Source organism: Cupressus sempervirens, chromosome 11 (assembly GCF_028749045.1).
Source record: "Cupressus sempervirens isolate cs-2001-9-10 chromosome 11, ASM2874904v1, whole genome shotgun sequence".
Classification (NCBI taxonomy): Eukaryota; Viridiplantae; Streptophyta; class Pinopsida; order Cupressales; family Cupressaceae; genus Cupressus; species Cupressus sempervirens.
In genome coordinates, this window is record NC_143128.1 from 86246427 (window position 1) to 86272247 (window position 25821).

A 25821-nucleotide genomic window follows, 5' to 3' on the forward strand; every position below is an offset into this window, starting at 1 on the left:
CGGCTCTATATTCCCACACTAAATCCTTCTCGGTAGATGGTCTTCCACAATTGTTTTTAATGTGTTTTCACTATGCAGACGTCTATGTCATTGAGGTTGTCATGCGGTATGTTGCTTGAACCTGTAGGACATGGTACCTGGTGGTTTTCATCTCCTCTACTCTAGATGCGGATGACTAACATATATTTGGTTCAGCAACTTTGTGCGTCTTGTATTCTTCCCTGAGGTCGTACAAGGTCTCTTTCTCATGGGTGTTGGTTCAATTGTTGTGCCTTTTTTCCTAATGCCATTTCAATCCTTGACGGAGATAGATGGATGAAGTCATTGATTTGTAGTCAATCTCTTATGGATGCACTCAATGCCTTCACCTTTATATATACCTATAATGTTTTTCGCATGGTGCCCAGCTTCCCTTCATCCATACGGGTGTACAATGTCTATGGTTGACAATTCATATGATGTTTTTTGTTCGATGAGCATCGTCCAAAATTGTGTGCCATGCAATACCTCCTATCAACCTCAACCTGATTATATTTGCTTCAAAGGTTGTTGTATGCCATACGGTATTGTTGTTTTCCGCCTGCAAGGTTGTCGTACGGTGTTGCTTGTAAATGCCTGTATGAGGTCCTTATGGATCGTAATGTTTTCTTCTTCGCCAAAGAATCTGTTAGGAATATAAAGGTATGGTAAAGTGTATTTTTCTCAGTATTCAGTATTGAATACGTTTACCTTTTGCTATAAGCATTTTTTTCTCTCAGGAAGAGATTATTTGTCTCTAATTGTGTCTTGTCTTGGATTGTGAGTTGGTTGATTGTTCTAAGAATTGTCAAAAGTTTTTTTTAAGTCTTGTGTATGAACCTTTTATACTCTCATGATTGGAGTTCAAGATTAATTCATTGTTATTATAAGTGCATGGCATATATGAGTCTATAGTTTTTGAATTATTTTTGTGGCGCTTTGGATTGATTTTCAGTAGTTTTATTGTTGACACTCATCATATAGATTTGTGTGAGGTAAAATTGGCAAATACAATCAAATCATGGATCAGATTGTTATGACCACTTTATGTTTAGCAAGTGCTCTGATCATCATATGAAGGTCAGTCTATGTGAAAAAAGGTGTCTAGGCTGCAAGAGGATTGATTCTAATTCTAGGATGGTCAGCTACTGGAGTGTAATATGATGGACAGGCTGGGCTAAGCTGCTCTAATGCTGAAATGTTGTGTTTATAATGAAGGTCATGGAAAGAGCAGGACAAGACAAACGTGCTTAGCACGCTAAGTATTTTTTAATCATTTTCTCTAATCTTGGGCCTGTATGTTTTTTATTTAGATAGATCTCTTTTATTTTATTCATGTCTGTTGTATATAAATAATAATTGTTCTTGTAATCAGTGATGAGCAAGCAATGTCAAGCAATTGATATTCTGAGTAAAGATGTCTATTTTGTTCATGGGACATAATTAATTTTATCCTCTATGTGATCTATTGTGATTTAAAAGGAACTCGTTAGAAAAGGCTAAAATCAGTATTATAATCGTGCTATGATTCTCAAGAATACAGGCTATTGATTATTAGTGTGTAATATTTTCTTTATATGGATCGGTAACTATCGTTATTTGTGTATATTTTGTGCATCTTCATTGTTGTGTGCATACAGAGTTACTCTATGTGTATGAAGAGATTTACAAAATAATGGACTATAGGCTGGCATCAACATAAAGATTAGTATCAATTAGCAAGATGTTGATGATTAGTTAAATGAACAACTATACATAAGAGTTTTTATTATGTTTGGTGCCATCAGTTATGATTGCATCATGTGTAAGCTAACTTGACTTTGTGCAAAAGTCTTTGATTAGACTGACAAGTCATTCTGGAAGATCCTTGTTCTCAATTTTTTTATGGTGGTAACATCTGTATTGAGTAGCACATTTTGTTCAACAAGTACTATGATTATCACTATGATTATCATATGGATGTTGGGCTGCATTTTTTATGTGTTGAGATCATACTTCAAAGAGAAGTATTTTTGTCTCTAATTGGAAAAGGACCTTTGCATTGATCTCTATGATAAGTGGATCTTATGAGTTGCTATAAATCTCTCTTGGTTGTAGGATGCAATGGGATGGTGAGAGATTATTCAACACTGTTTGCAGTCCTGATACTACATTGGTGGCACATTATCTCCATTAAAAAAAGAAGATCATGTTTAGAGAGAGACTATTCAACTTCAGAGGGAGATTATGTGACAGAGGGAGATGTCCAATCCTTTGCAAACTTATACAATAGTCAATCATCTTATTGTGGTGATTAAAGTTGCCCTTACTGATAGGGAGACTCTGTTATTAAAGTTGTCCCAATTGAAAGGGAGACTCTGTTAAGAGAAAATCTGAGTTATTAAAGTTGTCCCTACCGAGAGGGAGTCTCTATTAAGAGAAAATCTTAGTTATTAATGTATTCTTCTCTAGGAGAAGTTTGAGGTGAAACACCTCATTCCACCCTCTACGAGTAGGTATGGTGCACCACCCTCTACAAGTAGGCATGGTGGAAATGGATTTGAGATAAAAGTCTTCATTCTACCCTCTACAAGCAGGCATGGTGAAAGTCATGTGTGTGACTCTATTCTATGTGCTTATAAAGTAACTATGATAGATTATATTATGCTAAGATAACATATGTGAATTTATCATCTTTGGTTACAGCTATGTGTGTGTGCCTAACTAAAGATCTCTCTCTTCCTAAGAGGGAGTGTTGAAGTTTGCAGCTGTGATAGATATCTTTATCTTTGATTTTATGAGATAGAAATATGTTTGTTATGACCGTTATGGTCATCTTCAGCTGAAAGAGATATTTGTGATTATATTTATGTTGATATTATGCAAAAGACGTGTCATACATCATGCGAAGAGGTATTGCGTATGGAAATGTGAAGTGTTGAATATGTGGAAATATGAAGGGTCTTATTTTTGGGATTCAAAGAGACCTTCATGTGAAAGATGAAGTGTCTTATGCAATCTATTTATGCGATTGCTTGGTATATTGTAATTCAATCAAGTGGAAAGCCTTCTACTCGAACATTTTTATATCAATAAAAGTCATATTTTGCTAGTGTAGCTGGGTCAAGTGGAAGGGTTTTCCCAGGATAATTCCTTGTCTCCTTTTCTACATGTTTTGTTCTTCTTTATTGTTGTTTATCCTAATTTATGGGCAAAAACTTAACACAAGGTACTTGATTTGATGGGAACCCATATATAAGAAGAGGAATGTAGATGCATTTTTATTGGAAAATTTGAACTTGGTGAGTTTTGTGACTAAATCTTTTAATTGGGATTCTCATTTTATCTAGATGTGATCAGATCTTAAAGATGGGGAAACTCAATCCTTCATGTTCAATCAGGTGGAATATAAATTGGAATTGTCAATGAAGAATGACTTCCTCTTGAATTTCATTTCTTAGAATTGAATTTTGATTTTATGATGTATGAAATCCAAGATTTTTACTAGTGTTGATATCTTGTTTTGCAAGGAGAGGAAGATGGAGGATTTGAAGATAAGAAGCAATGGCAAGATGAAGTTCAAGATTTCACGCAAATGCAACACAGAGAATTCAAGGACTTGAGTATCCACAAATGGCAAGATATTTATCAAGAAGATGATAGTTTGAGGTTTAAGATCAAAACAGAGATGTAAGCTCAAGTTCATGATTAAGATCAAGATGGAATTCAAAAGGAATAAGTTGTGCAAAGAGAATGGTCAAGGCTATAAGTAGAGGGAGTTATCACAGACTTGAATTTCCCTTGAAAATCCGAGTTCACTTTGAAGGATCCAGCAGCCAGCTACATGAAGTACCTCATTATTCTGAATGTCAAGGACAAGAAATTAACATTTCAAGTACAAGATCAAGAGCATGTCATTAAAAAGATTTTCAAAACCAAGAAGAAATAAGGAGAATCCATGAAGATGAAGAAAATTTAAAAATATATACCATCACAATCTATTGAAGGCTTGATGATGTTGGGTATCAAGTAATTATTCACCTCCAAGGAATTAATCAAAATAATAAGATAAGCATGATGAGGTGGCGCCTATTCATCTTCATCCAATCAGAAGGCTCCACTTGCATGTGTCCAAAGTCATCCAATCAAATCATTCCATGTGTACATGTGAAGTCCACTGAATACTTATACCTTACCTATTTTTTTATTGGTCAATTAAAGCAATGTAATTTTCTCATTGGCCCACAAGGTGGTGTCTTTATGCAATTGAATAAGCATTTAATGCTTGTGGTAGTTACCCTAGGGAATTGTTGGACAAATTCGGGTCATTGATCTCAAATCAATTTAGGCCATTCATTGAACTTGAGTTCCCTATAAAAGGAAAAACCTTCCCATTTGTAAAGGGGAGATTTTGGAGAAATTGTCATTATAATAATTATTCCTAATTCACTGCTGTTGTCATGGTGAATGTTTGTGAAGTTTTGAAGTATCACATGGTTTCTACAATTCCTCACTTAGAGTACAGTTTTATTTATGTTGAGTAGAAGAATAAGTAGATGAATAGAAGTAATTGTTGTTGGTGGATAACTAGTGTCCACATCTTTTGATACTTGTTGATTGCAAGCATCAGTATAAGGTTAGTGTTGGCCTTATTGCGAGCATTTAACTTCAATTGGGAATGTCCATTTGCCATCATTGGGTATTTGAATGAGTATTGACAATATGAAAATCATCCACACATCCTTAGAAGCAAGCACCCTCCCTAGTGTAGTTAATTTGGTGAAACAAGGACTGGTTAGTGTTTCACCTCAACTTCAATAATCTCCTACATTGATAGAGGTCTACAGCCCAACATTATTCACGATTGGTACAAGTTAAGTGAGAATCTTTTTGAGCATTTGAGGTCAAGAGTGATTGCTTGTCCCTGGTAGAACAATTGACCAAAATTAGAAAGGCCCCCCATGAATTTATGGGAGACTTTAATTTCAAATTTTAGAAGACCTGGGATAGAAACCCTACCTTTGTGAAACCATCTCCCAGCTGTGCCTTCTTATATATTCCTTAAGGGTTCTTAAGAATGATGTATGTTATAATACAAGGGTGGAGGAACTCTGGCAAATAAATATGACATTGCCATCAAGACACAAAACTATCTGATAACGGCTGGAAGATAGCTCCAAGGCCTCCAACACCTGTATTCCAAGAATTTCCACCTCAACTTCCTACCTTGGCTCCTCCACCATCACGTCAACCAGTTAGCCATCTACTTTGGTTGTCTGTTCAAATGAGTTGCGTGAGGTTAAAACCTTCTTCAAGAATATTGGCAATTAGTAAATTTACAATGGAAAGGCAACAGGCTTAGAACAGCAGGCCTTATGTAATGTCTTCATCCAACCTAAACAAACATTCTAAAATTAGTGCTGATAAACATTATTCAGTCTCCTATGGATATGAATTTGAAAGAAAGAATCAAAATTGTGATAGAAATGGATATGCAGACTAATCATATGACCTCTTTGATGTTTTAGTTGAGTAAAGAATACAAGATGCTGAGTATCAATTAATAGCTAAGGCTTTGACATGGCATCTCTATATTGACAGCACTGTTACACATCAGATATCATAGTGGTCGCTACTGCTTGAGGTGAGGATTTGCTGATGGGAGATATCTGTAAAAACAAGATACTATAAACATGAGATTGCATGAAGACATATTACTGATTTCGTAATTGATAAGGATGAGACCAATGAATAACAGCCACTAAAACCAATGGAAGCAACTGATAATAATGATCAGACAAATATATCAATGAGCAAAGATAAGTGACGTCAAGCATATCTCCTTCAATTAATAGTTCATACATCTTTTTGATTAATAAACCATACACAATAAGCCACACTTCACGTGGTTTTCAGCCTAGAATAACGGGCCTTCTACTTCAAAGTAGGGGAATGTGTAAATATATAAATTGATTTTATGCTCTCTCTCTCTCTCTCTCTCTCTCTCTCTCTCTCTCTCTCTCTCTCTCTCTCTCTCTCTCTCTACCTACCTACCTATTAACGTAAATATATAACCTCTTCTAACAGAAGCAACCGACAGTCATTAGCTATGACAAACCAATACACAGCAATTGACGTTGAAATCAGCATCGGTAATTCCAGAACCAATTCAAGATAACACAATGAACACTGTTGGCAAATATGATATCAAAGGGATTGGATAAAGAGTCGTCTTTGAAGACTTGTGCATAGCATGAAGTGATTATATGCTTACTCAAGAAATATAGTCAGCAGACATACCACAAAGCCTCCAATCAAGAAATGTAAATAACTATGAAACAATTATAAGATAAAGACAGAATGGCCAGAAAAGGCCAAGTTGGCCTCCACAATGGGTCCTGCCTCTTCATGATGTCCATTGCCTATATAAAGGAAGAGGCATGAACTCAGTTCAACATCAATACAAAAACAATTCTACCTCTGCTATATACAGCGATTTCTCCTATTAAGCAGTGACTTCTCCAACAAGACAGGCAACTATTAAGAAGAGGCAGAGAATTATTTTGAAAAGGGAGCAGATCATCCTTGGTCAACATTTGAAGGCTTCAAGAGACTACTTCTTTAGATGTCTAAGGCAGATTTCTCAAAAATCTGAGATTAAAGGGGTGGTGATACAATAAAATCTGGGTATACTATATTTAAAATTCATTTGATTTCCATATTTTAACAAAGTTTCATTTCAAAATTTGCAAGAGAAAAGAGAAATTTGATCGTAAGGTTAAGAAAATCTATTTTGCCTATTTGGTCTGACGTTTATTTTTATAAAAGTATTCAGATTTCTTTCATTTCATCATCTCAAAAGCTTTATGCAATTTCCGTTTTATGTTTTGCAAGACAATCATTGAAGGAGAGGCCTAGAAAGCAAAAAGATGGAAATGATGGCGAGGACAAACCCAAGATTTCAAGGAGAACAAGAAGATGGTGGCAGGTCAAGTTCAAAATTTCAAGCAAGCTTGAGGACTTCAAATGAGAAAGGTGCAAAATCAGATTATCAAAAGGCGAATTCAAAGATGAAGACAACAATGGAGTACAAGGAAGTGAAAAAGAAACACAAGTGAAAGAAACATCATCGACTTGAATTTCCTCCAAAGGTCCAAGTTCATTTTGAAGGATCTTGGTTGCATGAAGGACTTCATCACTTCAAGAAGTTCAAGGTTCAAGTTTGACGTGAGAAAATTTCCAAGAACAAAGATAAAGAAAATTGGCAAGAATGTAGTGCCTCCTATGTTTACATTATGTACCATGGTCTAGTTTGTTCAGTGACACTCTATGATATTCATGTCTATGTGCATTTGAGATACTTTGATGATTTGACATGATTTTGATTGTCAATATCATAGTTGATAGACGTTAGATGCTACTCTGTTCAATTTGATCATATCTGCATGATGATGCTAGTGATGTGAAATGATGCTTTACGATGATGTATGGTTGTTTTGTATTCGGATATAAACTTTGATTATGGATATATGATGGAATTTATCAGATTATAATAGATGTATTTTGTGCTATGGATATTTATATCGTTCTTATTATTCATGCAACAAATGATTTGAATAGATTATTTTAATGACAGTAATTTAATGATTATTTATCTGATTTCATGCACCATTGCTTCGGCTATATTATTATCGAGCATGTACACTTGATTGGGTTGTTTATTGTGTAGGAATTATATCCCCAACAGTGGCACGTGGAGTTAGTGATTTAGCTGTTCAAACTGAGCCAATGTTGTCCCTATATGGGTGATGTATCTATGTTAACTAAATTAATAAACCCCCCGCTTAAATAGTTTTCCAGAATCTATGCATTTATGAATCCATAGTGCTCGCGGAAATTATTAAATGTTGCAATTTAATTATTTAAAGGGAATTTTATATTTGATTTAAATTTATTTTATATAACCAGCAAATTTGTTGTAGTTGAATTCGATCTAATTGGAATTACCTAATTTATCTGGGTTAAAAGGGATTTAGTTTACTTATGATTTCCTTTTTTTATGTGTCGCTTTGTTTAAAAGTGCATATATGGCCCAAAAAGTGGGATAATTCTCACTTCTCACATTTTGAATTGAGAATTTTGGAGCAAATCCTCCAAAAACCCTTTGTGAGCAATTTAGAGATTTGTTCATTGTGGGAGCTACGCTCGTGGGATCGACACAAGAGTAGGCTCATTGTATTCAGAGCAGAAACTCCTCCTTTGTCAAGCGTATCATTGCTATTTGCGTCTCCATTACTTTGTGGCATCTGTTCCCGTTTTAGCCCATTTTGTTGTGAGGTAGGGCCTTTCTATTTTAATAGTTTTTGCTCATTTTTGTTTCCGTTTTCGATTGTTTTATAGTTGGAGGATAAGAACTAGTGTTCCCCTTTGTTTTCATAAGTTAATTTAGTCCAATTGGGCAAGAATGAGTAATTAGGGTTTTTTATGTGTTTAAATTTGGAAGTTTGTACTGTTATGCTAACTGTTTTTGCCTAAAAGCTTGGAATTTGATTTTTATTGGATTTGTGGATGTTTTACCCCCATTAGGAAAAACGGGTTTAATTTCTTTGATTTTTTGCAACCTTCATTTTGAGCAATTTTTGCATTGCCTCATTTTGTGTGCCGCCCAATTTTCTCAAGTATCTCTTGGCATTGATTTTGGTCATGTATTTGGAATGTATGCTAGGTTTCTAATCCGGCCATGTTTTCACTTTATTTTCATTGGGATTTGTGTTGAGTCCATACTCCCGACAATTTGCTCAATAGAGTGTGTTTTACACTTGGTGTTTCTTTTCTCTCATACCACTGTTGTGATAGTTGTGCTCGTACATAAGCATGTGCGCGTGTTTAGGACGGGACCTTCCAAGACTGGAACTCCAGGACATGAGCCGATAGAGTGATTGTTAATTTGGGGGTTAGGTTGGGAAATTGCATTGCCTACGGGTACTCATCATGTGATGAGCATGGGTATGTAGGGTAGGCGTGTGGAGTAGGAATGAGTAATTAGGGTTTTTTATGTGTTTTAATTTGGACGTTTGTACTGTTATGCTGACTATTTTTGCCTAAAAGCTTGGAATTTGATTTGTATTGGATTTGTGGATGTTTTACCCCCATTAGGAAAAAGGGGTTTAATTTCATCGATTTTTTACAACCTTCATTTTGAGCAATTTTTGCATTGCCTCGTTTTGTGTGCCACCCAATTTTCTCAGGTATCTCTTGGCATTGATTTTGGTCATGGATTTGGAATGTATGCTAGGTTTCCAATCCGACCATGTTTTCACTCTATTTTCATTGGGATTCGTGTTGAGTCCATACTCCCGACAATTTGCTCAATAGAGTGTGTTTTACACTTGGTGTTTCTTTTGTCTCATCCCATTGTTGTTCATCTATGATTTTAGTGTGGATAGTTCTGCTCATACATAAGCATGTGCACGAGTTTAGGACGAGACCTTCCAAGACTGGAACTCCCAAACATGAGCCGATAGAGTGATTGTTAATTTGGGGGTTAGGTTGGGAAATTGCATTGCCTACGGGTACTCATCGTGTTATGAGCATGGGTATGTAGGGTAGGCATGTGGAGTGGCTTCTCTCGTTTACCCCAAGTCTAGAAGTGGTCCGACAAGGTAACGTAAAGAGGTTTTAATAAGTGATAATCATAAATGAATAAACACATAATAAAACTTAACGATAAGATAAGAGAACACCTATACGATTGGCCTGCAGGTTTGAGGGTGTATACATGTACAGTTGCTTGCGGGTCTAAGGGTGTGTGCTTGTACGATTGGCATGCGGGTCCGAGGGCATGGTGCAGGGCCTTCTGATTGGAGTTGATATTACCGCACTGACATAGCTTGGGCTTTTTGATGCCAAGCAACCTACACTCCCTACATAGCTATCCCATAGAGTGTCTGACTAGGACCTATTGTATTACACTGTCTCATGATCTTGGTTTCAGTCCCTTGTTATGCTTGGCATGAGCATTAGCCTTGGATGATTGTACTCTGTGTTTGGGGTCAGATCACTATCTCCTTCAAAAAGGTAGGAGTCGGCCTAAGGGTTCCACGTGGTTGGAGGCACAACTACCTATACCACTGCTAGGGACCAACATACAGAGTTGGCCTTCTTCCAGTTGATTCGAAGCTTGATGCTTCACTTGGATTATCTATGGTTTTCGAAGTATGTTTCCTTGTGATTTAAGTTCTTTTGATATCATGTTGTGGGATAGTATCTTATGATTCCTCTTTCCTTTCATTGTAGTGTTGCTTATGTTTATGTTTTGCTTAGGATGCAATGGTTTGATGGATAGATGCTTTTGTTTCCACTTTCTAGCATGTTAAGGTTATTGGATCTTCTTTTATGCGTTTGAGTGATTACTCCTCAACTTTGCTGGTTCCGGTACTCCCCAGTGTGGAGGTTCCAACCCTACTTTGCCTTCTGAGTTGGCTAATTGGCCTTGTGAGTATCTTGGGCGACCATTTGACAATTTTGTTTGGTGTTGTCCTATTATCGTACTACTTCTTTGTGGATTATCATACGATACTGGATAAGTATCATACCTACCTTTTTAAATTATCATACAATACTGGAAAATATCGTACTCATCTTTGTAAATTATCATATGAAACTGACAAAGTTTCGTACTGGAGTTATGTGGTCTATCGGACGAAACTAGTAAAATTTTGTACTACCTCTTTGAGGTCTATCATCTAGCAGTTATGTAGAGTATCATACTGGGTCTATTGGAAGACCTGTTCGGCCAAATAATGGGTATTTCCCAACTTATCTGGTATGTTCCAAAAGGTGACTTGGATACCCTTTTGGGAGTTCTTGCTCCCTATGCCTTGACCATTTGGTTACGGGATGTTCTAGTGTTTGAGTGTTGTTCTTAACCTTCGTTGCATCGTCATAAATTGGTAAATTGACTTGTATGGTTTAAACACCTAGGAATCCCGAATGTGGGATTTAAAATGAATGTTCCTTGTAAGATGGGAATGAACATTGTATGCTTAACTCATGTAGTTGGTTAATGAATGCGTTGGTCAGTAGTGACACTTGGGGGTCTTTGGTGGTTGGGTTATGTTAGTCTTTCGCTGCATTCTTGTGTAAGTTGTTTTTGTTGTTTCATCTTACCTCAATATATATATATATATATATATATATATATATATATATATATATATATATATATATAGAGAGAGAGAGAGAGAGAGATTAGCCTTGGTTTATCCTCCGGACAGGGCATTACAAAGGATGGATAAGATTCGAGAAGATTAAGCAATTTGGAAACATGCCATCACAATTAAAGGCTTGATAATGTCAAATGTCTATAGATATTTTCTCATCACAAAGAATTGATCAAGTCTACAAGATAAGGATATTGTGGTGGTGCCTACATGTCTTTACCAATCAAAAAATTCCAGTTACACATGTTCAAGCCAACTCAATCATATTATGCCAAGTGTACATTGTAATTTTCTTGTTGGCCCACAGGGTAGTGCCTTCATGTAATTGGATAATAGTGTGGCAACCCTAATTAGAGTATGTAATGGGTAGATTTTGGCCCTTGATCTTGAATTGATATTGTTCCTTCCTTGTAATTGAGCAACTATAAAAGGTCAAGACTTCTCGTTTGCAACAATTAGATTCTAAACTCATTAGAAAGGAGATTAAGTTAGCAGAAGTAGAGTAGGAGAGGATGCTTGATGAAATTGTTTCCATAATGCTATCAAAGTAATTGATGATTTATTGTTGGTCTTCATAGTGGATTACTTTCTGTTTCTTTGAATTATTGCATGGTTTCTTCAATTTCTAACTTAGATTAGATTTCATTTTATGTTAAGTAAAAGTAGATGAATGGAAGACATTGTTGAATAGTGATTAATAGGGGAGTGAGTGTCCATACCTCTTGGCACTTGTTGATTGTAAGTAACAGTGTGAAGTTAGTCTGGGCCTAAGTTCTGAGTGTTTAACTTCTATTGGAGATGTTCATTTAGATTGCACCTTCATAGGGTATTTGGATGAATATTGACATTCCTGTATCCATAGAAGATAGCACCCTCCTATGCCTAGTTGACACGGCAAAGCATGGATTGATTAGAGACTCACCCCATCACCAACAATATCCTACATTCTTATAATTAGCTTTCTACACCCTCTCCTTGCAAATTATTTGGTTGAAAGTGATTGAAGAAGTTAAAGTCAAGTTGATATCCATTGAATGAATAATGTAAGTCTCTTTATCATAACCAACATATCACATCATAAAACTGAATGAAGTTCAAAATTAATAAGGAATCTTGAGGTTGTCTTATTTGATCACACGATCCATATGCATTGTTTACCATATGAGCATTTGTATTCAAGAGAGAGTTGGAGATTTGATGTTTCATCCAAGAATACTGGAGATTTGATGTTTCATCCAAGAATACTATGTATTCAATTCAGTATGTTATAGTGGAACAAAACTCACACCAATAGGTGGCTTGTGAAAAATCATGTACACATTAGATTAATTGTTGCTATTTTCTAGGAAGTGTTGTTGCACATTGTGTGTTCTCCTTAAGTGAATGCATGGCCTAGGTTTTATTGTCCCCCTCCAAGCGCAAGCCTACACATATGTCGGGTTCTTTTGTTTTTGAGTAAGTCCTACTCAATTGTTGTTCCCCTTGTGACTATGTCCGATGGATTGATAAAGTCTTTGATTTCCATGACTAGCAAGCAATCATCCAAAATGTTGGCATTTCATGCCGCCCTTGTGGTCCAACAATTATAATCAACCTAAGAGATCCTGCATCGACCACATTTATGAGTTATGCCTTTGTTCCTTGCATGTTCCCTCTTCGTTCTTGCCTTAGTTAATTACTCTGATTGTTAAATGCAAAAAATTGACTAAGTTAAGATATTTCAAACTTCTGGACTTTTGCTTACCTTGATGCTATCATGCCACATCTCTATCAAACCCAAGATCCAATTTATTCCTCATGCAAAACTCAATTGGGCTTGATGACCTTTCAAGTCTTTAAGGTTCACCCTCCCTCCGTATTACATTTCAATCCCCTTCATCAAGCATCCCCAACACTTAAAGTACACCTTACAAAAACAACCAAGTGTTTCTCTTATTCAGCTTTGAGCCATGAGCATTCTCCATACTTTTGGAATAGAATGAATATAAAGGATGGTGAGAGGGGGGTGGAACGGTCGGGGGGGTGAATCAATATCCTCTAAAACTTTACCTTTAAACAAATTTAAGAACTCTTCCTTTTTATCTTCTATAACTCGGTAATCACTGATCTTTTATCACAATACTTAGTAGATGAAATGCATATCTAATTCAACATTTACCAACTTAAACAAATATGCTCATGAAACATAACACACAACACATTCATTTGGCATTGCAAAAACCCTTGGTCAAAGGGAAAACTGCAGTGGGGGTGGTACCTACAAATCCATCACTATTGTTGTAAGTGGGTGCCTTGTTAGGGCTACAATGTTTAGTCACTTCTGATGACTTACTCGGTTAGGAGTATACAATAAGACCTGTAAGGATCTACCTTTTACAAGGAATTAAAAACACTCTTCAAGTGTATCCTCGGCTAAGAGATTTACATATAAGACCATTAAGTCCACCTTTTCCAAGGATTTAGGAAACTACTACAATGGTTAAACAATAGTAGCAAGTGATCTTTACAAATAGCAACTTACTTTGCTTGATTAGATCCCTCTTCTACTCTAGAATTATCACTTTTTGTGATAGATCTGCAATTCAATTCAAATTTGTCCTCAACCCTAATCTCTGACCTCTATTATGTCTTTTCGCTTCAATACCTTCCTCAGCAGTAGCAGAGCTCTTTGCTATCTTCTTACCAAAACTTAACAATCTCAACAACAACAAAAATTGTCCTTGATATGTCCTTTTATAGTTTTCCTATTGTCGTTTCATTGACTGACCTAATTAGGGTTTTGGAACATTCCAGAATTGTTCTCTGATCGTGATCAACGGTTAGAACTGTATGTCGTTTCATTCTTCATTCATCCATTATTATCATGGTTCTTACAACCTTGAAATCAGCAACAATCAATTCTCGCTCTTCCAGAAAACATTTTAAATCTTTACCTTGATCAATATAAACCATTGCTCTTGCTCGGTATGATTGTGTAGCATTGGATTCTGTACCAATTTAGAATTTGATGTCACCTCTATATCACTCAGTAAATACAGTGCTCTAATACACTGTCGCTCAGTGTAAATTTTCTCAATGTCCTCTTTGTAACTTGGAAGCCTCTGTGCTCAGTAAACTTTTGACTGCTCAGTACAAGTAGAATTACTTAGTGAGTACTTGAGCTCGAAAATACTTAGTAAAACTCATTCATTTCATCCTTCATTGCTCGGGCAATATGGTAGCTTGGTTGCTATGCACATTTTGACACTAATTGGCAATATGATTACTTGTAGGAATAACATTCTCCCCTTTTAACATCAGTGTCAAAAACAATATGTACACAGAAAACTTGACCTTTATATACACTCCCCCTATACATATGCTTCCTCTCGATATAGCTATCATTTTTCAAAATTGGTTTTGTTTGTAGTATACATATATAATATCTCCTTATAACTCCAAGATACACACAAACAAACATATATACTAAGATGAGAAACATGTATTTCCCCCTTTTTTCACACTTACGTCAACAAAATTCTTAGCATAGAAAAATATTTACTTTGGATAAATCCATAATAATCAAGAAGATCCTTATGGTGCATCTTCAATATAGCCATGGTGCTATCTCAATTAGTCTTGATCAAATCAATAGCCTATGTCTCAATTAACAATTTAGCCGCCAAGTCTTGCATATGATCAGCTATGGATAAGCTCAGGGCAGAAAAAAGTTCTTTGGCAATCTTGAGATGTGTCTAAATAACCTCTAGATGAGGTAATAGTAAGGCTTAAATTTTATTTATCTCTGCCCATATATTGCGTTCTTCCTGTAAACACTCATGTTGTAAACCTGATAAATATCTGACCCAAGAATAGTGTAAAGAAGATGTACTTGGGTTCTCCTTCAATTCTTTTGCACCGGCCTACATATCATCATTGACTTTCTACAACTTTGGCTTCACTCCACTTGTAAGAAATAGTATATCACACAACTTATAAAAGAATAATGAAACAATCTGTTCAATTCTCTCCAACTCGACAATGTAAGTGGACAGTGCTACTTGCTTCATTGCAATATCAAAGGAGAATTTCTTCAAAACCTTATTTTCAAATTTCTTTTCATTCCTTTGCATCAACAGTGAGTGTGTGTCAATATCTAGATAATTCAGCTTATCAACAATTTGTACAAGTTGATCCAATATAGGTCCTTTGTCATTCAATTCAATTTCTGGCACTGCTTCCAAAAGTATATCCTTCACATCATGTAAAACCTGTTGTTGTTTGTGCTCTTTCCTCAATCTAGCTTGTTTTTCTTTCTCTCACATAGCTCAATGTAAATAGCCATTTGGTCATCATCCAAAGTGCTTGGATCCTAGCTCAGTATGACAATTTACTCTTCTAAAGTCACTGAGTTTGACCTTAATGCATGTGATTCCTTCCTCTTGAGCTTCTTTCCTCTAGTGGTGCTTGATGAAACAATTTGTAGCATTGGAACTGAATTTTCAGATTTGGCATTGTGACTCTAGATTCTTTTTGTGGTTCGCCTTCCTGTTTCACTAGTTCAATATTAGATACAGCAAGTGGTGGCACGAATTGTACTATAGCCATGCTCGGTGATGAATTCACTGCTTCACTATTCTTGTGCTCATCTCTTGGTAACTCCTATACCTTGACTTTTGGTTATCTTAAAAGTGATGTTTATAAAAACATAGGATTAATAGAAAAACTTGATAAATGCCTCATAAAAGTAAGTCCTCCAGTTGATTGTTCCTTTGCAATGATTAATTCGCCTTGCCCAATCATTCCCTCACTCCAAGGTTCGTGGGCTAGTGCTTTATCCCCTATAGCAAAAGTGTCTACATTGTGCTCCATTGAGTCGCCTCTAGTGAGCATGTTCAAGATCAGTGTTTTCATTTCCAATACTATCTTTTGTATCTCCCCCTTATGTATGTTGTGCCTGTTGCTCAGTATCTACATTCATTTATTGTCCCCCGGTACTCACGGTAGTATCTGGTAACGTATGCAAGGAACCAATAGGTACATCATTTACATTTTGTTCCTTTGGCTTGGGAAACTCTTTGATCTGTTAAATGATTGGCTCAAATCCAGGTATGTGGGCATGTTCTAGCTCGGTAGTTATTGTGATATCTTCATCCTTCTTTGGTTGCTCAATAGAATCCACATCCGTCAAATCTTCAATTGTTACACTTTCCTGGTTCCCTATTATGTCACCAACCATTTTATGCACTAAATCTGCAAAATCTTGTGGGGTTATGTTGATATCATCATCTTCTTTATTATAAAGTTCAGCATCTTGCTCGGTTTGAGTATCATCCACATCAATAGTTTCATTTGGATCCTTGATACTATAAACTTGTCTCCATATCATCTAAAAATCTTCATCAAGTAGTTTCAAATTATTGGATAAAACATAAATAGCTCTGTGCTTTTGTACAAATCTGTCCTTGTGTTTCTCCGAAGCTTTAGTAATATCCTCTAGACCAAATTCGGGCATAATGTTAGCCAGTGATCTACTTCTCATTTCTTTCTTTGTTCTCAAAGCATACTTCCACCGACTATCAATCCTTTGGTATAATTCATCAGGTATTTGATCTCCAATTTGCAGTGTTGCATACTTGAATTTTGTCATCATGACAATTAGAGCATCTTCAATTTTACTTTTGTCCTCATCACTCATTGTTTCATATTTATAGTATTTAAAGTTCCCAGACCACTACTTTCACTTAGAGCATGTACAATCTCATCTATTATTTTAGGTCTTTTGTATGCAACAGCTTGGGTATTCCTTAACTCATCAGACTCGGTACGTTCACTGCCATCAACATCATCATCATCTTTTATTATAAGCTTTCTCCTCCTTTGAGTTAACTTGTTTGCTTGTTGACTCGGGGGGCTTGCTTCCTTTTCTGATATGTTTTGACCTATGGTGCAATGGGCTTTGTGATTTTAACAGTACCCTTCTTTATTGTAGGAGTAACTTCTTGTGCAACTTGAGTTCTAGACCTCGTATTCTTTGGACTAATAAAGGTAGTTGCACGTCTTTTCTTACCTTTTACTATTTGTGGATCGGCAATAACAATTGCTTTGCCTTTTCCCTCTTATCCTGCTTCATCTTCCCCTTTTCCCTCCATGATCAATAATGGTTTGTCAGTTTCACTACCACCGAATGTGCTCTCAAGTGTACTCTAACATCTTCTGAGATTTCTTACCGACCTTAGTGACAACTATGTCATTTTTTATCTTGTCCTTGGCCTCCTCATACGTCCCAAAGTGTGAGGCCTCCTTATTAACTAGCTCATTCAACAAAGCTTCAATGGCCTTAGTAGCCTAATCTATGTTTATTCCATAGTCCATGGGTTCAAGCCATGCAACCCTCGGTAGAACAGCTTTAGTAAGCGTATTGTTAGTGTCAACTAGAAAACAAACATCATCATGGTATTTCTCAACTAATGTAGGGGGTATCCTGAATCTCTGGTTCATTCTCAACTTGAAATTCTCAAAGTATTCATTCATAACACTTTCAAAATTATCTCTCAATGCCTGAATATACTCATTAATTTGATAGATTATTGGGGTATCTGTCTTCCAATTTACTTGACCAACTGACAGGAAATAGTTTTGCACATAAAAGAAAATGCATACCAAAAGTGAGCCAAACTTGCAGGTATTTGACCTCGCAACTCGGATTGTCTTCATGCTGTCTGCAAGTTGCTTTAACTATAGCTCGGCAATGTCATACTCATGTCCTTTCTTCACAAGTTTGTAGCCTACGTCAACTACCATGCACAGAACACTATTCAACCTGCTGGATTGAAATATCTTATATGCAACCACATACACTCCGAATTTTATTTCCAAATCAGTTATGGTGTCCACTTTCAGACCTCTTTTGTCCCATTGTGCTTTTGTATTTTCTTCAATTTCATTTGTAGATGTCTGAATGGTTTTGACTTTTTGAGTAACAAGGTATCTGGTGACCATATGAATAACATCTTTAGTGATTTTGACTAGTTCATCTAGAAACATGTGCATATCATGCACTCTGCTCAATACTACCCTATTCCAGTTTGCTTGGAATTCTTTTAGAAAATGTAGGGCATGAATGAGACCAGTTAATTCCAAATGCTTATATTTGTCCTTTAAGTTTCCATCATGTAATGTCCCCAATTTCCAATTAGGTTTGAAAGCTATAACCTACAACCATTTGTCAGTACAATATCGAAAATTGTATGTAAAACATATTAGCAACATTAGATTTAAGTAAATGGTAATCTAAAAACTACCCAAGCTACCCTTCCTAATCCTTAGGAAAAGATCTTTTCTCCAATCTCCTAAACCTCTAGTGAGAACTACATCTCGATTAGGTAATTGTCATAGAAAGAGTTTCTCCCTTAGGCCTCTTTGGGATCTCTGGTAACACTACTTGGTAGAGATCCCACCTCTACCAAGTCTCTTATCTCTGACATATGCATATGTTTGACCACTACAATATATATTGTCTCTAAGAGATTCTCTATAAATCTCTTCCCAGATTTCCAATTTGAAATCTCAACATTCGATTAAGAATGTCCTCTACTTTCTAAGTTCTCTTTATGAGAAACTCGACATCCATAATAGATGCCCTCTACCAAGATGAACTTGGTCTCTACGAGAACTATATAGCTCTTATATGATTATCAATCTTAGATTGATAATTTCTCTATTTAATTCCCTGAGGTTTAAATGTTAAACTAGTATAGATATCTTAAATAAATCTCTCTAAAGAAATGCCGATAGATATCTACTACAAAATAATTATAATTTATTTTACTACATTTAAAATTATTTATATTTCCTTCATCTCCATTTATTTAGATTTTTACTAACTTAAGCTTTTAATTTTAATTTCTAAAAAAAAGGATGATTTATATCTTCAAATATTATAATTTAAAAAAAATATTTTATGTGGTATTTATTAAATTATTTTAAAAAAGTATATTCTATTTATAATAAGATTTAAACTTTTGACATGTAGATGGTTGTCAAATTTACCCTAGAAGAATAAAAGTTAACATTAACACGTTCACACCATCCCACTCCACCCATTCTGCCATTGTAGAATGCCTATCGGCATTAATAAGATATACCTTTAGTTGTCTTTGAACTGTAGCTATATCTACTTCTCTTTGTTAGAAATCTGTAATATAATTCTGCAATAAAATCTGTATACAATTGTAGCTTTTTTACCCACTGTTATCACTATCTTCTAACTTAATTGTTGAATGATATTGCAACTTATTTCCACAATCTTCTTATTGTTGTTTGTCTTTTTTGTTTGATTTGAATTTGTTGGTGGCTGAATATATCTGTGATCCTTGTGTGGGGACTTATTTCACACTGACTGTGATGTTTCTAGATATGGTAATCCCGTCATCCAAATTTGTTGGTGGCTGAAAATATCTGAGATCCTTGTGTGGGGACTTATTTCACACTGACTGTGATGTTTCTAGATATGGTAATCCCGTCGTCCATGCTACCTTCATTGTTGCTTATGTAATATATTATTTTTCCTTAACTTGTCTTATTCGCAGCGTTAGGTGGTCTGGATCCTGACGTGGCTCCATGGTTCAATTTATTTTATTCTCCTTTGTCCGCCTTGTTTCTTATCTGTGCACGTCAGTATTTTTTTCATTACTGCATTTGAATATCATTCAAGGTAAAGTAGTTCTTGTATTAGCGTCCAATGCAGATATAAACAAACCGTGTATGATAATTGCTTCAGTTATTAGTAACTTGGACATTTGTCATTTGCTCTGAGTGATCGAATTATAGTTGTGGCTTAGTAAATGCACACTGAATAAATGTATTGGCAGTTCACAATTCTAAAATATCCAAGAACATCATCGTGCCAATCACAATGCCTATAATTCTGTTGCCTGTAAATAATTGAATGGTAAGGGATCAATTTCTTATTGAATAGTCAATAATTATCCTTAGACAATTATCCTCTTTCCTTCTCACTTGAGTGGACCAACATGGATATGAAGTAATATAATAAAAATGTTAGATTGTTCCGATATCTCTTCTCTAAATTTCAGAGCTTCCCATCGACGGTATGCTCCTTGCACTCTCTTCATATTTTTCATTGAACTTGCTTCAATATCATTCAGAATATGATCATGACTCTTTGTCTCTCCATTTATGACGTGACCTATATGTCATTGATTGTGGTCGTCGCTTGAGCTGTATGTCTTTCATCCTTTTTAATATTTCTGAATCCTGATCACCTCCCCTCATATAGTGTGTTTGGTCTACTTACTTCGTCCATTATGCCTTGTCATTAGCTGTCATCTTTGCCATGATTTATCAATTATGTGGATGCTCTTTGTATAAGTCAAAATGGATATTCCAACCTTTGATATTTGATTGTCTTCTTAGATATGATTTGATCAAGGTCTTCTTATTTTCGTCCATCATTGGCTCTGGTATATACTGTATACTACTTCACTAACTGTGAACTTCCTTCCATTTATATGCCTGTTTGTAGTTCTTATAGTGCGATACTTTAATGAGTATGAAAGTATCTTTTCCTGAATTGTGTCTGCTACAAAATTTATTTATATTTTTCCCTATCCTTGTCCTTCATTGTCATGTCCCCAATTTTTGGTGACAATTCAATTTAATTAATTTAATTAATGGTTGTCCAAGGACGACTAATTAATTATTTTAATTAAATAAATAGTTATTAAAAGATAACTTTAAATTTAATAAAGTGACTTGGATTATAAAAGTATTTAATAAAGTCACTTAAGAGATAAGATCAAAAAGGATTCTAGAAGTCTCTGGAGAGGATGGAGGGAAAAGAATAAATAGGCACCCCGGGGCTCCATTCGAACCAGGCAGCTGATTATCTCTCTTTGTGTTTCAGATTGTGATTCAATCACGGGTGCATTGTGGAACCTAGGGTTTCTACAATTGTCACAGTTGGCCATTGAGAACGATAACTCTCAATTGGTACGCAATTTTGAGGGTGTGAAATATCATCTGAATTATTGCAGATTGGAGGTGACATTCAGTCATTTCATCAGGGCGACTATTTGTGGCTTAGGGCCAAATTTGGAAGATTGAGTTTTGAGGATCACTTTGAGTATTGAGATTCGAAGATATAATCTATTTACAAAGTTCACAGGATCAGTGGCAGAATTGGACAGAATAGGGAAGAAGGCAAGTTTCCTAGACAATCCTCCCAGCCAGCATTTCCGTATACATGGAGGAAGATTCGAAGGTGATTAATAATCCAATTCAGTTGCAAAGCATGTAAGAGCTTTGACATCCGGCAGGGCGGCCTCCCTCATTATAACATTAAGACCAGCGTGGTACCGCAAGAAGATTGGCAGTCCGGAAACCCTCTGTCTTCGGCAGCAATTTAATGACAATAACAAGATCCCGATCAGGAAGGGAGTTCAAGACGACTGCGCGATTTGCCATGACCCGGATATTAGGCGAGCGCCATTCTGCGGATTACAAACAAGAGCGATTCACCTTGGACTAGTGGTTAAGATAGTCAACAGTCGGATTCAGGGCAACCTTGGTTCCGCAAACGCTGGGGGTGCATTCACTGTGATCGGTATCTCAGTATTGAGAAATGTGAGGGTCGGAATACTATATCCAATTTAGCGGCAGCAGCAAATTCAAGTCCTAGTCAAACTGGTGATCTCTCACAGAGGAAGCTTTATATTGGTGGTCTTTCATATGACACAACTACTGACAAACTGCTGGAAGTATTTTCAAAGTATGGAGAGATTGAGGAAGGTTCAGTTGCATATGATAAGAGTACAAACAAATCCAGGGGATTTGCATTTATGACTTTTAAGACTGTGGAAGCTGCAAAGCGGGCTCTGAAGGAACCCAACAAAACCATTGATGGTAGAGGGGTTAGTGCAAAACTTGCAGCCGAGGGTCAGAAGGAGAAACCAGCACCACAACCTACAGCATCTCCACAAGCACAGCCACTTCCACAAATTCAGACAGGTTATGCAGCTGAGTATCCAAGCATGATGTCATATCATAGGTCAGTACCACAGGCACCAGCTTCTGCACCCCTATCAATTGGTTACTCGACATATCCTCCAGGTCTATCTGCATATGCTGTTCAGCCGACACCATATTCTAACAACAGCCCTTCATAATCATTGATGGAGCCGGCAACCTCAGGTTTTTATTCTTATATAGTCTGGTTCATTGTTGATTATTGGATTATGAAACATTGATTTGTTTTTTTGGACACCATTGGCATTATTATCTACTGCTTGTACATCTATTATTTGAGATACTCTCCTGTGCATACTGTTTGACGAAATGTCAAACCTTTGAAGTTTTGAGTTTTTTGGTGCTGGAAAAAGCAATAACCTGTCAGGGTTATTACATTCATCATCCTTCAAACTATATTTTCCATGGACAGATAAGTTGTGTCTGTTGGTTACCACTTTTCATTAACCATTTTCTTATATTAATATAAACTTATGTATTATTATCAATTAGGATATTATTAAGGTATAGATCATATATATATATATATATATATGAGATTCTATATTTTCTATATGATATATATTATATAATATTTTTAATAATGATATGTCTTTTTCATATAGTCAGAATTATATCAAACTCTTCTTATTTCTTAACTAGTTTTTGACAAGGGATTCCATGTCAATATATATTATAGTTAATTATTTATATCTATTTAATGTTATTATGATATTGTAATTTCATTATTTATGATCTTCATATTTACACCTATCTTATTACTATTTACTTATTTATTGTATCTTCAAAAGGGGGTCATCACACATCAACACACATTTCCCCATACACTTCACACAGTTCATGATCTCCGACTTCGCCAATTTTACAATGATAAAAAGAACGGATATCAATAACAAGTAAAACCATAGGTGGAATAATAGATAGGGCACCCACCTTGTTTGTTTGTGTGGCAATTTTCGGATACAATTTATACTTTGCCTCTTCACATGCATCATTCTGAATCAACTTGACTCGATTCACCTTCAACTTGGTCTGTCGTTTCACACTGGTGGAACTTGAAGCCATTTTCACTTGGTAGGGATTTGGCAAATACTTTATTTTTCACTCAATTTTCTTACAACTTTCCTTGGTGCACAAATTCGCTAATAAATTCTTACTACAAAGCTTCTACAACTAATCCTTCACACAAATCGCCTGAATTCACTCTTTGCTCTTCAAATGTAGGGTAAAATAATAAAAATTGAAAACCCTAATATATATGCGATAGAGTTACCTTTATGACCATTAGGGCATATTAAATGCATCGTACTCCACGTTCTACCATCTTTAATGAACTCGATTACCATTAATTGCTTGATCACTTCACACTTCCATCGTTACTCGATTAAAGCAGTAAACTTGACTCAAACTCTGGTAAAGCATCATCAGACCTTTAGTACTACTGGCTCGGTCGCCACTGCTCCCACTTGGTTATTGACAAACTCGATAAGGCTGTCTAATTTCAAAGACTTCATGAGTTGTCCTTATGCATCAAATATTATGCAAATATGGACTTCCTTCCATTTCATTTCAGGAACTGGTGTAGGATAAATCTTTAGTCATATAGTTCCTTGCCTTCTCCTAAGGCTTAGTTGGAGCGGATGATTACACCCAATCCATTGGATGGGGTGTCACCATTTGCTGCACTTGATGTCTCATTTTCTTTTGACTTCCTTCTCCATGCCTTATTCATTTGTTCACGAAGTTCATCCACACTCATCTTGCTTTTACCTTTTGGATCTACTTCCTTTGGTGTTGACACTCGGTTTCCACAATTCTTGCTTAGATGACCGACCTTAAGATAGTGATAACATGCCATACCAGAATTTCTCCAATTTCCAAATCTTCCTCCAAAGTGTAATCTCATGTAGCTTGCATCAATATGATCATGTGGAAAGTATGGTCATATTGATGCAAACTGCATGAATTTCTTGCTTAGAAAGTACTAGAGTGGCTAAATAATAGCAACAAATGATCTTTATAATAACAACTTACTTTTCTTGATTAGATCCCTCTTCTGCTCTATAATTATCACCTTATGTGATAGATCTACAACTAGTTTCAAATTTGTCCTCAACCCTGATCCCTGACCTCTATTATGTCTTTTCGCTTCAATACCTTCTGCAAAAGTAGCAGAACTCTTCGTTATCTTCTTACCAAAACTTAAAAATCTCAACAATAACAAAATTGTCCTTGATATGTCCTTTTATAGTTTTCCTTTTGTCATTTCACTAACCGACCTAATTAGAGTTTTGGAACATTCCAAAATTGTTCTCTGATCATGATAAACGATTAGAATTATGTCGTTTCATTCTTCATCCATTATTATCATTGGTTCTTACAACTTGAAATCGGCAACAATCAAATCTCATTCTTCAAGAAAATCATTTCAAATCTTTACCTTGATCAATGTAAATCGTTGCTCCTGCTCAGTATGATCGTGTAGAATTGGATTACATACCAATTCAGACTTTGATGTCACGTCTGTATCACTCGGTAAAAACAATGTTCTAATATACTGTCGCTCAATGTACATTTGCTCGATGTCCTCTTTGTAGCTCGGTAGGCTCTGTGCTTGGTAAAATTTTGACTGCTCGAACATGTAGAATTACTCGGTGAATATTTGAGCTCGGGTATACTTAGTAAAACTCATTCATTTCCTCCTTCATTGCTCGGGCAATATGGTAGCTCAATTGCTATGCACATTTTGACACTAATTGGTATTATGATTACTTGCAAGAGTAACACATACTCCCATCTATTTTCAATCACACCCCCCTTTATTCTCCCAACCCCATCAAGCCTAAAATGCCTTAGTGTTTTAATTCATCAAGCCTTTGACCATCGAACTTCCGCTATCCCTTGTTCCTTTTTTGCATGCTGCCCTTCACATTCTTGAGCCCCCCAATCCCCAAAGTCAAAATCCTAATCCTCCATCTAATAAAAGGCCCAAATGGGTGCCCCCAATTCAAATTCAAGGCACTTTGGGAAATATTGAGAAAGCTACAGCTAGATGAAACTTTGACAAGTTCCAAGAACCTTGTCAAACCCTAACATTTTCTTGGTACTAGTGGAATAACCAATTATTCTTAGATCCTAGCGAACCCTTGGCCAAGGCCATAAAAGTTGTGTGAAGAAAAAGGTTAGTGTTGTTGAAGCTTCCAATTTGACAAGGTTCCCTCTAACATAAAGAAAGCAGGTATTATCTATAGTTTCAGTGGTTCCTAAAACCATTAAAAACCTTCAAGTAGTTCCTATTCATATATTTTCCCCCAACGAAGGAAACAGGGTACCATCAAGAAGAAGCCAAAGCCAAGTGAAGAGGTTGGATAATAGAAGACCAGTAGTAAGGACACAAGGATAAGAAAGGGAAGCGGTTGGAAATAAAACAAAACAAGTTATAGTAGTAGCTTTCCAAAAAGAAAACAAAAGAGACCAAAGCCAAGTGAAAAGGTTGGATAACAAAAGGCCGACATAAAAGAGCCAAGGAGAAGAAAAAGGAAGCGGTACAAAATAAAACAAGACAAGGAAGAGT

The 25821-nt window shown here is 36.0% G+C and overlaps 2 protein-coding genes across 2 annotated transcripts in view; one reads left to right on the top strand and one right to left on the bottom strand.

Moving 5' to 3' along the window:
• The window catches only part of LOC149528341 (Tetratricopeptide repeat (TPR)-like superfamily protein), a 46953-nt gene that overhangs the window by 18660 nt on the left and 2472 nt on the right, over window positions 1-25821 (bottom strand). The window lies entirely within an intron of this gene.
• LOC149528342 (uncharacterized) lies at window positions 19542-22387 on the top strand. The gene has a single exon (XM_089811121.1). The coding sequence runs from the start codon at window positions 22061-22063 to the stop codon at window positions 22385-22387; it is 327 nt and encodes a 108-aa protein (XP_089667247.1). The 5' UTR covers window positions 19542-22060.

What these genes read in the sequence shown, in the direction of transcription:
- LOC149528342 (XM_089811121.1), top strand. Translation starts at nt 22,061, where the DNA reads ATGACTTTTAAGACTGTGGAAGCTGCAAAGCGGGCTCTGAAGGAACCC.